This window comes from Scyliorhinus torazame, chromosome 2, assembly GCF_047496885.1.
Source record: "Scyliorhinus torazame isolate Kashiwa2021f chromosome 2, sScyTor2.1, whole genome shotgun sequence".
NCBI classification, from domain to species: Eukaryota; Metazoa; Chordata; class Chondrichthyes; order Carcharhiniformes; family Scyliorhinidae; genus Scyliorhinus; species Scyliorhinus torazame.
Window position 1 is genome coordinate 116,420,422 of NC_092708.1, and position 12,701 is coordinate 116,433,122.

Sequence of the window (12,701 nt, forward strand, 5' to 3'; positions counted from 1 at the left end):
GGAATTGAACCCGCGCTGCTGCCTTGTTCTGCATTACAAGCCAGCTATTTAGCACACTGTGCTAAACCAGCCCCTACGTTCAGTTTAAGAGGACCTTAACCATCTCCAAACAAGCTGAAAGGGAATCTTTTGAGGTGAGTTGTCTGATTTGCACAGGCAAAGAAGTCTCACATGATTGTGGAAACATTATTTTACATATCAACTGCACCAGGTAAAATCAATGTGTGGCGAGGTAGAGACACGTTTACCATTGTACCCGTCTTAAACAACACCATGAAACAAAGAATTGAGGCAGTGACGGCTATCAGGACACTGCACAGGTGGAGTGCCTGAAGTGCACACCTGCTTTTGCTCTTAAAATTACTGCGAGCAGAGTGGAGAGTGATGCTCACATATTGCTTTTGTATGCTACATATGGGAAAATAGTATACTTGAAGACATTTTATTGTCTCCTACTTCCTGAACATGAAACGGCACATGGAATATTCAATGTTTTACAGGGGTACGTGAAGGACAAAACAAGGTTTCATGGGGTCACATTGTTGGATTTTGTACCGATTATGTTCAATATATGGCAAACCACAAACCTGCATAACTTTGTGAAGAGAGTTCCTCCATCTGTTATTTGGACTCACTGCATGATTCAGAAGGAACAACTAGCAACTAAAGAACTGAGCAGTTACAGCGGGTCACATCAATCCATCATCATCAAGTGTCTTCTGCCCAAAGGCAGGATCTTGGACCATCGTAGTCTTTCCATGTCTATCTTGTGCCATCCTTTTCATTTACTAAAAACTTGCTTCCATTTTAAGCTGTCTGCCATTGGTATTCTCCTTCTTCCTCTGCCTCTTCTTTTCCCTCAAACTCTTCCCTTATCAGTTGGCTTCCACTTAAGATGAGTGCTACATAAACTCTCAGACATTTCCTAATTATGTTCAACAAATTTCTTTGTTCATTCACTCTCAGAATTTCACATTTGTTACTTTTTTGTCCAGATCCTTCCCATTCTCCTCCAATTCCACATTGCAAAGTTGATTTCGCAAGTTGGTCTCCTCCTTCTGAAATCCAAGTCTCACATCCATACAAAACAACACTCCAAATCAAGCTCTTTTAGAAGTATCCTCTCGAGTTATTTTATTCATCTTTCTGGTCAGCGATAGGATCTTCTTCCCAAATGTGGCCTTTCCCATTGCTATCCTTGTAAAATTTTTTCTTGCATCTTCCATCTGCAGATATTGTTTACTAAATACTTTATTATTGCATCTGTACAAGTTACCTTCCATCTAGGAGTACATACAATACATTAAACCTCAACCACTTCACGCACATCTGTTTGCAAAACTGTATGAAGAGACGGGGTCTGAACATGATGTGTTGTTATTTCACATCAATGTCCACTGGCTATCAAGAGGAGTACAGCAAAGAAAATTTTGAACTGAAGTACCAGTTGCTACATTGCAATGGACTGCAAAAGAAAAAACAGGATTTGTTGACGTTTTCTTGGGTTAGACATATTTGGGAAACTAAATGTACTGATTGCAAATATGTAAGGAAGAACAAACATTCAACTGGGTGACAGAATCTTCATGAAGAAACTTGCATTTTGGAAGAGCATTATGAAGTTGAACTATCACTCCTTCCCACCACTTTCCAAGTTTCTGTCCAACAAAAAAAAAATTGAACAGTGTTCCACTCATGTAACAAAGCAGCCATCTCAGCCGCACCATCTCAGCTGCCTGGAGGCACACATCTGAATCCTTTTTCCGAATTAGATGTGACAGAGTTCAATTTGGTCTAAAACTTCTTTCAATGTCAGCATGACATGGATTTGCTCGCAACGGAAACTGAACAGCTTATTGAAATATTTTCCCAAAGGCAAATCACAAGGTCCAGAGTTTCTATGTCAGGATTCTGAAGACGGACTATTCTGGCATTGCAGTAGATGCATTGAAAGTAAAGTTTCTTTTGCCATAATGTATTTGTGTGAAGCTGGATTTAATGCAGCAGACTGCATCAAACCTCTGTATTGATCAACCCTGGATGTCACACTAAAGATTCGATTTGCAGTATCTTTTTTTTTGATGCAATAGTAAATCATACACTTTAATCTCCGTTATTATACAGCTGGTAATCAAAGGGACAGAGACCGGTGATACATTATCTGCAAGTCTTGAAATTTCAGCAGAAAGAGAAGAATGGTCGTTAGCACCTGATTCCCATTCCAATCACCATGAAGGTTCCAAATGTGCCTCCGCTCTGCATCATGGTCTTCCCCACACCACCCAGCAGCTCTCGCCCCCTCAGTCCCAGCCGGAGGCAAGAGAAACTGCCAAAAAGTGCACCAGCCGCAGTTTTTTTCCAGGGTTTAGCCACCAATTTGTTCTTTAACAGATCATTAACGGGATTCAAAAGGCATCTTGACAAATAGATGGATAGGATGGGTATAGAGGGATACGGCACAAGGAAGTGCTGAGGGTTTTGGCCAAGGTTAGTATCATGATCGGTACAGGCTTGGAGGGCCGAAGGGTCTGTTCCTGCGTTGTATTGTTCTTTGTTCTAGGCTTCTCACCCAAGAAGCAGCACCCAACCAACCCAAGTCCCATGAGCATGATCTTCACCAAAATGGCATACTTCTGCAGAATCTCCTCAGCTCTGCTCACAACAATAGCAGGTCGCTCCGGAGGGAAGCAGCGGCAAGGGAAATTGTTCAGGTGAGGGATAGGGCAGGGAAGTTGGTGGTGGCTCCGGATCTGATTAGCAAGGTTTTTGAGGAGAGGTTGTACAGGTCAGAGCCACCTGGGGGAGACAGTGAGATGCAGGAATTTCTAGATGGGTTGGAGTACCCGAGGTTAGGGGAGGGGGACAGGGCTACATTAGAAGGAGCAAAGTGGAGCAGGAGATAAAGGATGAGATTGGGAGGATGCAGTCGGGGAAGGTGGCGGGGCCGGATGGGTTTCTGGTGGAATATTATAAAAAATTCAAGGATACGCTGGCACCCCTGATGGTGGGGATGTTTGAAGAGACGATAGGGAAGGGAGTGTTGCCACAAACTTTGGGGCATGCATCGATTTCCGTGTTGCTAAAAAAAGATAAGGATCCGACAGAGTGTGTGCCGTATAGGCCCATATTGCTTCTGAATGTGGACGCAAAAGTATTGGCGAAGGCACTGGCAGGTAGGCTGGAGGAGTGCCTCCCGAAGGTGATAGGTGACGATCAGACGGGGTTCGTGACAGGGAGGCAGCTCTTTTCAAACGTTGGAAGGGTATTGAATGTCATTATGGCACCGGCAGAGGGGAAGGAAACAGAGATGGTTGTGACACTGGACGCTGAGAAGGCGTTTGACCGGGTAGAATGGGGGTACCTGATGGCAGTTCTGGAGCGGTTTGGGATCGGACCAAGATTTGTGAACTGCTAAAGCTACTATATAAGGAGCCGAGGGCGAGTGTCCGCACAAACAACATCAGCTCGAGATACTTTTCTCTCCACCGTGGGACTAGGCAGGGATGTCCTATGTCCCCCTCTGCTGTTTGCACTCGCGATTGAGCCATTGGCCATCGCATTAAGAAGTTCGGGGGTATGGAAAGGAATAGTGCGGGGGGGGATAGAGCATAGGGTGTCCTTATATACCGATGATTTGCTGTTATACGTGTCAGAACCAAGTGTGTCGATAGGGGGAATATTGGAGCTGCTTCGACTGTTTGGGTCTTTCTCGGTATACAAACTAAATCTAGACAAGAGTGAGTACTTTGTGGTGTCTCTGCTCACGACAGTTTTAATGGAGTGGATCCAACAGAGACACCTTTATTCAAACTCTCAGTTAACCAGTTCCTTTAAAATAACTGAAACAATAGCAGTAACCCGACTTTCCTTTAACCTGTACTACTGAGCCTTGTGAATTTGACGGCTCTTTTACAAACAAAGAACAAAGAACAAAGAAATGTACAGCACAGGAACAGGCCCTTCGGCCCTCCAAGCCCGTGCCGACCATGCTGCCCGACTAAACTACAATCTTCTACACTTCCTGGGTCCGTATCCCTCTATTCCCATCCTATTCACGTATTTGTCATGATGCCCCTTAAATGTCACTATCGTCCCTGCTTCCACCACGTCCTCCAGTAGCGAGTTCCAGGCACCCACTACCCTCTGCGTAAAAAACTTGCCTTGTACATCTACTCTAAACCTTGCCCCTCTCACCTTAAACCTATGCCCCCTAGTAATTGACCCCTCTACCCTGGGGAAAAGCCTCTGACTATCCACTCTGTCTATGCCCCTCATAATTTTGTATACCTCTATCAGGTCTCCCCTCAACCTCCTTCGTTCCAGTGAGAACAAACCGAGTTTATTCAACCGCTCCTCATACTAATGCCCTCCATACCAGGCAACATTCTGGTAAATCTCTTCTGCACCCTCTCTACAGCCTCCACATCCTTCTGGTAGTGTGGCGACCAGAATTGAACACTATACTCCAAGTGTGGCCTAACTAAGGTTCTATACAGCTGCAACATGACTTGCCAATTCTTATACTCAATGCCCCGGCCAATGAAGGCAAGCATGCCGTATGCCTTCTTGACTATCTGGTTTCAGCCAGTTTTAGATTCAGTTTCTGCTTCAGCTTCCCTAGAAACTTGAAGGTCCGGTTTTCCTTTCAGCTAGGGTCTGGCCAAAAGTTTGCAAGCATTGAGGCCAGGCTCAGCGCATCCAATATTCAACATATCATCTGTTCAGGCAATAGCTCGCATACGCTCCCCTCAATGGTCCCGCAAATCACAGATTCTATCACATAGGACCACTTTAAAAACAGGTTTTCATGTTTACATGATGTATTAATTATTGTTCTATAATGCAGAAACTTTAATAATTATATACTGAATGTTACTATGCTGCTTTATTTTTTTGTTTTTAATGATGTTCATGCCATGAAAGAATACATTTTAAAAATCTGATGTGTATTGCAAATAGCAAGATGGACAAGTCAGGAGTTAGATCATTGGAAGATAGGAGCAGCAGCAGGCCATTCAGCCCATCGAGCCTGCTCTGTCATCCAGTATGATCATACACTTCAATGCCTTATTCCCACACTATCCCATCCCATATCCTGGAGGCAGGAAGGGTCCCAGAGGACTGGAAGGTGGCTAATGTAACACCACTGTTTAAGAAGGGAGGGAGGCAGAAGACGGGAAATTATAGCCGGTTAGCCTGACTTCGGTCATTGGTAAGATTTTAGAGTCTGTTATTAAAGATGAGATCGCAAAGTACTTGGAAGTGCATGGTGAAATAGGACTGAGTCAGCACGGCTTTGTCAAAGGGAGGTCGCAAATCTGTTAAGAGTTCTTTGAGGAGGTAACAAGGAAGTTAGACAAAGGAGAACCAGGAAGTGATTTATTTAGATTTCCAGAAGGCCTTTGACAAGGTGCCGCATAGGGGACTGTTAAATAAGTTAAGAGCTCATGGTGTTACGCTTAAGATCCTGGCATGGATAGAGGATTGGCTGACTGGCAGAAGGCAGAGAGTCGGGACACAGTGGGGTCTTTTTCAGGATGGCAGCCGGTGACTAGTGGTGTGCCTCAGGGGTCTGTACTGGGACCACAACTTTTTACAATATACATTAATGTTCTGGAAGAAGGTACTGAAGGCACTGTTGCTAAGTTTGCAGATGATACAACGATCTGTAGAGGGATAGGTAGTATTGAGGAAGCAAGGGGGCTGCAGAAGGACTTGGACAAGCTAGGAGAGCGGGCAATGAAGTGGCAGATGATATACAATGTGGAAAAGTGTGAGGTTATGCACTTTGGAAGGAGGAATTTAGACATAGACTATCGGCAGTTAAGAAGGCAAATGCAATGTTAACATTCATGTCAAGAGGGCTAGAATACAAGATCAGGGATGTACTTCTGAGGCTGTATAAGGCTCTGGTCAGACCGCATTTGGAGTATTGTGAGCAGTTTTGGGCCCCGTATCTAAGGAAGGATGTGCTGGCCTTGGAAAGGGTCCAGAGGTGGTTCACAAGAATGATCCCTAGAATGAAGAACTTGTCGTATGAGGAACGTTTGAGGACACTGGGTCTGTACTCGTTGGAGTTTAGAAGGGTGAGAGGGGATCTTATTGAAACTTACAAGATACTGAGAGGGCTGGATAGAGTGGACATGGAGAGGATGTTTCCACTTGTAGGAAAACTAGAACCAGAGGACACCATCTCAGACTAAAGGGACGATCCTTTAAAACAGAGATGAGGAGGAATTTCTTCAGCCAGAGTGTGGTGAATCTGTGGAACTCTTTGCCACGGAAGGTTGTGGAAGCCAATTCACCGAGTGTTTTTAAGACAGAGATAGAAAGGTTCTTGATTAATAAGGGGACCAGGGTTATGGGGTGAAGGCAGGAGAATGGAAATGAGAAAATATCAGCCATGATGGAATGGCGGAGCAGACGCGATGGGCCTAATTCTGCTCCTATGTCTTATGGTCTTATGACATAGGTATTTAGAAATACGTCAATCTCTGCTTTGAACACACTCAATGACTGGACTTCTACAGCTCTCTGGAATACTGGGGCTGGTTTAGCACAGTGGGCTAAGTAGCTGACTTGTAATGCAGAACAAGGCAGCAGCGCGGGTTCCAGTCCCGTACCGAACGGCCCGAACAGGCGCCGGAATGTGGCGACTAGGGGCTTTTCCCAGTAACTTTATTGAAGCCTACTTGTGAGAATAAGCAATTATTATTATTATTAGAGAATTCTGAAGATTCATAACCCACTGAGAAAACATTTCTCCTCAACTTTACCCTAGGTGGCTTCTTCTTGTTTTTGTTGAAGACCCCCAAGCAAGGGGAAACATCTTACTTGCATCTACCCTGTTAATTCTTTTAAGCACTTTGTATGCTTCTCCTCTCATTTTCAAAACTCCAGAGAATATAGGCCCGGATTCCTTAATCTCTCTTCATAGGACAGTCCCGTCATCCTGGAAATGTGTGATGAACATTTATGGGATTCCCTCTCTGGGAATACTATCCCGCCTCAGGCAAAGGGACCAAAACTGCACACAGCACTCCAGGTGCAATTGAACCAAGGTTCTAGTTTCATTTTAATCAATCCACATCCTTAACAGAAGTCTCAGTACCAAAACTGATCTCTCGCTTGTGGTCAGAAAAGACAGTATGGCCTGGATCTGGACCAGAACCAAGGCACTCAACTCCCAAGTAACAATGGTCAGCGCTTGGGGCGATAACTCCTGTTGATTGAGAAGATTTTGACACCAAGCGTGCAACCTTCCTTAGATGTCATTGGGCACTTTAAGAGCATTGACAATCAGTTTCCTTGTTTTGGATGCAAAGATTGAACCAGTTCATGCCAGGTACCCACACTAACTGGAATCAATTGCAGCATTTTGAATTAGCACATATATCTCGAAGATGACTGGATCGCACAGTCAAGCAATATAGAGGAAGCACTGGCATTGGTGCACTAGTCTGAATAACCAGTTGATGTAACTAAAGCACTGGGCCAAACCACTCATCAATTATTTCTTGGATGAAATCTATACAACCTTGGGCTAATAACGACAAAGTTGAACACGAAAAAGTGATTCATTTCATATTTGCATGCAGAATGTATGTCTCTGTAGACTCGTTTGGGGATTTAAAGTACTTAAGCCAATATCTAATAATTATAGATTTAGCAGTCACATGGAAGAATTACTAGAAAGTGGAAAAGCCATGAATTCCTCTTGGAATTTTAATCCATGATAAACCTGGCCCAGTGCCTGTTGAAAAGCAAATGCAAGATACAATGCAAAATTGTGAAGATCATCTCTAACATAAGAGAATAAAACTATTTTGACAAATGACAGATGTGAACTATATCGACTCCAATAAAACAAGAAAATGAAGACATAACTCAGGTTAGGAATGTGTGCAGTGTATAAATTTTCTTTTTGAAAAAATGATGGGAAGTCTCAAAAAATATTTACATTAGATAGCTATTTTCGCTGTTGAAAACTGTAAGAAATCTAATCTTGAGCAACAGTGCAGATGAGAACAATCTGTAGATCTTTGATATTAAAATATTGCATGTCATATTAAAACAGTTCATTTCATAAACTATCTGCCAAGTTTCAGGTAAAACAGCTACAAGTATAATGCCATACCTTTAGGTGTGTACATTCCCTGCTGCATAGAACCTCCCGGCTCAAAGGCTGGTGCTTTAAAATCAGCAACAGCAGAAAGCATGGTTTCGAAATAGTAGCTACCTGGAATAATGCCACTTTTTGGGTTGGGGTTTTCGGGAATGTACAAATCAAGTTAAGAAAAAGATAATCCTGAGAATAAACAAAAAATCTGAAAACATTAAAGTTTCAACAAGTTACATTTCTCTCAAAAATAAATCAATTAGGAAACAACTTAGATTGTGAATAAGTGAGCACGCAACTATATTATTCTTGTATGCCCCTGAGGTGTGGTGATCCTCAGGTTAAATCACCACCAGTTAGCTCTCCACTCAAAGGGGAAAGCAGACTTTGGTCATCTGGGACTTTACTTTCTATTTTTAATATTGTGATAAGTTAATTAGTATCTTATAGTCTTGAGTGAATGCACCTTCCAATTATATATTAGTTCTTCCCTCTTTCTTACTTCCCAAAGAAGGCATCAATCTTGAAAATAGCCCAAATTTTGATGCCAGGATAACAGCAATCTAAAGCTCTAGTCAACTAATCAGAAGAAAGGATTTCTTTAGCTTCTAGAAATTTCTAGTTTTGCAACATTATTTGATGAAAAGCTGAAGGATTCATTTTAAAAGTTTTCCTGAGGTAAAATCTTTTGAAAAGTCTGTGTGAGAGAAATAAATAACTGTTCAGACCACATCACATTGTAGCTTTAATGTTCTGCTTCATAAGCTTCAGAAAGTGAAAGAGAATGTATCAGATAAAGATACAGTGTGTTGGAAGAGAGGGGTAGGAAACTGATGGGAGTGAACAAGATAAAAACGAGTGAGATACAAAGGAAAAAGGGGCAAAGTGAGATTCAGCCACAAATGTTCACAGTAAAAAAACAAAGGCATAGACACAGACAATAAGAGGAAGATACTGTAATGGGGAAGCAAGAGACAAAACAAGCATAAGACAGAAAGATATTGGGAAATAAACCACATGTCCCCAGAGAAAATAGTTACAAGTTAAACAAAAATCGAGTCATGGTTTTGCATTCCCCAGTGATAGATTTTATTTTCAAAGGGACCTACAGGGGGGTTGCGGAGCGTGCCGCTGGCATGGGCAGTGCCAGCCGACGGTACCCCTGGCAGCAGGGATGGATGCAAGGGCCAGAGGTCCCCTGGTATCAAGGGGGCAGGGGTGTGGGGACTGGGGGGGGGGAGGCAGAGTCCGAAGTGCGAACCGGGGGCACTGTGAAGCCCGTTGGACATGGGTGGGTGCAACGGGTATGCACCATGCCAACATGTTTGCCTTTCACCCCTTGCAGATAATGGATATAGGATTACAAACAGCAATGGTGGCCTTCCTCCAAGTCGCCGCAGTCCTGGGGGATGCACTGCGGCTGTAGAAGCTGGAGCTGCTCAAGGAGGAGGAAGCTGCAGCCGCAAAGCATGCAGCAGCAGAGCAACAGGAGACAGCCGCTGAGGATGGACAGCCGGCCACCTAGCAGCTGAGGAGGAGGAGGAGGTGCAAAGAAGGCACCGCATGAGGCCTCGTGTGAACCAACAGTGCCTGCCATTTGAGTACCTGCCGAACTGGGCATGCCGTTGAAGACTCCGGCTGAGCAGGGGGACAGTGCGACATATCTGCAAGATCATGGCGCACCTGGCACTGCAGAGGAATGGGGGAGGACACCCTCTCCAGCTGGCCATCAAGGTGTTAGTCGCCATGAACCTCTACGCAACGGGTTCCCTCCAGGAGCTGAAACGGGACCTGTCCAGGATCTCTCAGAGCTTGATGCACAGGTGCATCCACGCCGTCACAGAGGCCCTATATGTGCAGTCGGCACAATACATCCATTTCAATTTAGACCGAGCCCACCAGCATGCCTGGGCAGCAGGGCTCACCACAATCGCCGAGATACCCCAGTCCCAGGGAGTGATCGGCAGGATGCATGTTGCCCTACGAGCACCTGAAGATGACAGGCCACTCTACACAAACCGAATGAGGTTCCACTCGATGAACGTGCAGCTAGGGCGTGACCATCAGGTGTGCATCATACACGTTTGCGCCCGATACCCGGGCAATGTCCAAGACGCCTTCATCCTAGACGATTCTCGGCCTCTTCGTGGCGCACCTCTGTCTGGGGGGTTGGCTCCTGGGCGATGGGGGGGGGAGGTGTTTTGCTGCAGTCCTGGCTGATGATGCCTCTCCGGACGCCACAGACCAACAAGGAGACCCACTACCAGATGGCTGGTTTAGCTCAGTGGGCTGGACAGCTGGTTTGCGATGCAAAACAAGGCCAGCAGCGCGGGTTCAATTCCCGTACCAGCTTGGCTCATCCCGTATGGCTCATCCCATTTTATACCTATGTTGTTTGTACCAATGTGTACCACAACCACTGGCAGTTCATCCTCTGGAATGTCCTGTAACCACTCCAAGACATCCTTTTTTTAAAAAATATATTTTATTGACATTTTTCAAACAGAGATTTTCTGTTTTTACAACATAATAAAGAAATATACATTAAACGTTATTTAAATATATTAAACTAACAACAAATGAAAAAAAGAGATAATCAAAAGCAAATATCAACAACTGGCAAAAAACAAAAACACAGGATAATACCACCCCCCCCACCCTCCCCCCTGGGTTGCTGCTGCTGTCCTTTGTTTTTCCATTATCGTTCCGCGAGATAGTCAAGGAACGGTTGCCACCACCTGGTGAATCCCTGAGCCGATCCTCTTAACGCATATTTTATTCGCTCCAGTCTTATGAACCCTGCCATGTCGTTTATCCAGGCCTCCAAGCCCAGGGGCTTCGCTTCTTTCCACAAGAGTAGAATCCTTCGCCGGTCTACTAGGGACGCAAAGGCCAGAACGTCGGCCTCTTTCGTCTCCTGCACTCCCGGTTCTTCTGCAACCCCAAATATAGCCAACCCCCAGCTTGGTTTGACCCGGACCCCCACCACCTTTGAGACCACTCTTGCCACACCCTCCCAGAACTCATGCAGTGCCGGACACGACCAGAACATGTGGGTGTGGTTCGCAGAGCTTCCCGAGCACCTCCCACACCTATCCTCCACCCCAAAAAACCTGCTCAGTCTTGCTCCCGTCATATGCGCCCTGTGTAGAACCTTAAATTGAATCAGGCTAAGCCTGGCACATGAGGACGAGGAAGTTACCCTGCTTAGGGCATCTGCCCACAGCCCCTCCTCAATCTCTTCCTCCAGCTCCTCTTCCCATTTTCCCTTCAGCTCCTCTACCATCGTCTCCCCCTCGTCTCTCATCTCCCTGTATATTTCCGACACTTTACCTTCTCCAACCCATGCCCCCGAAATCACTCTATCCTGGATCCCTTGCGTCGGGAGTTGCGGAAATTCCCTCACCTGTTGCCTCGTAAATGCCCTCACTTGCATGTATTGGAAAGCATTCCCTGGTGGCAACTTATATTTTTCTTCCAATGCTCCCAAACTCGCAAACGTCCCGTCCACAAACAGGTCCTTCAGCTTCCTAATTCCTGCTCGCTGCCAACTTTGAAATCCCCCATCTGTCCTCCCCGGGACGAACCTGTGGTTATTCCTTATCGGGGACCACACCGAGGCACCCGTCACTCCCCTGTGTCATCTCCACTGCCCCCAGATCTTCAAGGTCGCCACCACCACTGGGTTTGTGGTGTACCTTTTTGGGGAGAACGGTAGCGGCGCCGTCGCCAGCGCTTTCAGGCTTGTTCCCTTACAGGACGCCATCTCCAGCCTTTTCCACACCGCACCTTCCTCTTCCCTCATCCACTTACGGACCATCGACACATTGGCGGCCCAATAGTAGTCACTCAGACTCGGCAGTGCCAATCCCCCTCTGTCCCTACTGTGCTGCAGGAACCCCCTCTTTGCCCTCGGGGTCTTTCCCGCCCATACAAAGCTCGTAATGCTCCTATCTATTTTTTTTAAAAAGGCCTTAGTAATCAGGTTGGGGAGGCACTGAAACACGAAAAGAAACCTCGGGAGGACCACCATCTTGACCGCCTGTACTCTGCCCGCCAATGACAGGGGCACCATATCCCACCTCTTAAACTCCTCCTCCATCTGCTCTACCAGTCGCGTCAGGTTAAGTTTGTGTAGGGTTCCCCAGTTCCTGGCCACCTGAATCCCCAGGTATCAAAAATTCCCTGTCACTCTCCTCAGCGGCAAGGCATCCCTGTTCCCCGGAGTGCATCACAAAAAGTTCGCTCTTTCCCATATTTAATTTATATCCCGAGAACTCTCCAAACTCCCCGAGTATCTGCATTACCTCTGGCATCCCCTCTACTGGGTCCGCCACATATAGCAGTAAATCGTCTGCATATAGTGGCACTCGATGTTCCTCTCCCCCTCTAAGCACCCCCCTCCACTTCTTAGAGTCCCTCAGCGCTATGGCCAATGGCTCAATTGCCAACGCGAACAGCAACGGGGACAGGGGGCACCCTTGTCTTGTACCCCTATGTAATCGGAAGTACCCCAATCTTTGCCTATTTGTAACAACGCTTGCCACCGGGGCCCCGTACAGGAGTCTAACCCATCTAATGA

At 45.8% G+C, this 12,701-nt stretch overlaps 1 protein-coding gene and 1 pseudogene across 5 annotated transcripts in view; both read right to left on the reverse strand.

Moving 5' to 3' along the window:
- Positions 1-12,701, reverse strand: part of ubr3 (ubiquitin protein ligase E3 component n-recognin 3) — a 606,570-nt gene that overhangs the window by 405,685 nt on the left and 188,184 nt on the right. For all 5 annotated transcript variants that reach the window (XM_072475854.1, XM_072475858.1, XM_072475857.1 and 2 more), the window contains exon 18: positions 8,138-8,277. In XM_072475854.1, coding sequence (XP_072331955.1) covers positions 8,138-8,277 — 140 coding nt within the window. The remainder of the gene's footprint in view (positions 1-8,137; positions 8,278-12,701) is intronic.
- Positions 2,090-6,840, reverse strand: LOC140385522 (reactive oxygen species modulator 1 pseudogene; annotated as a pseudogene).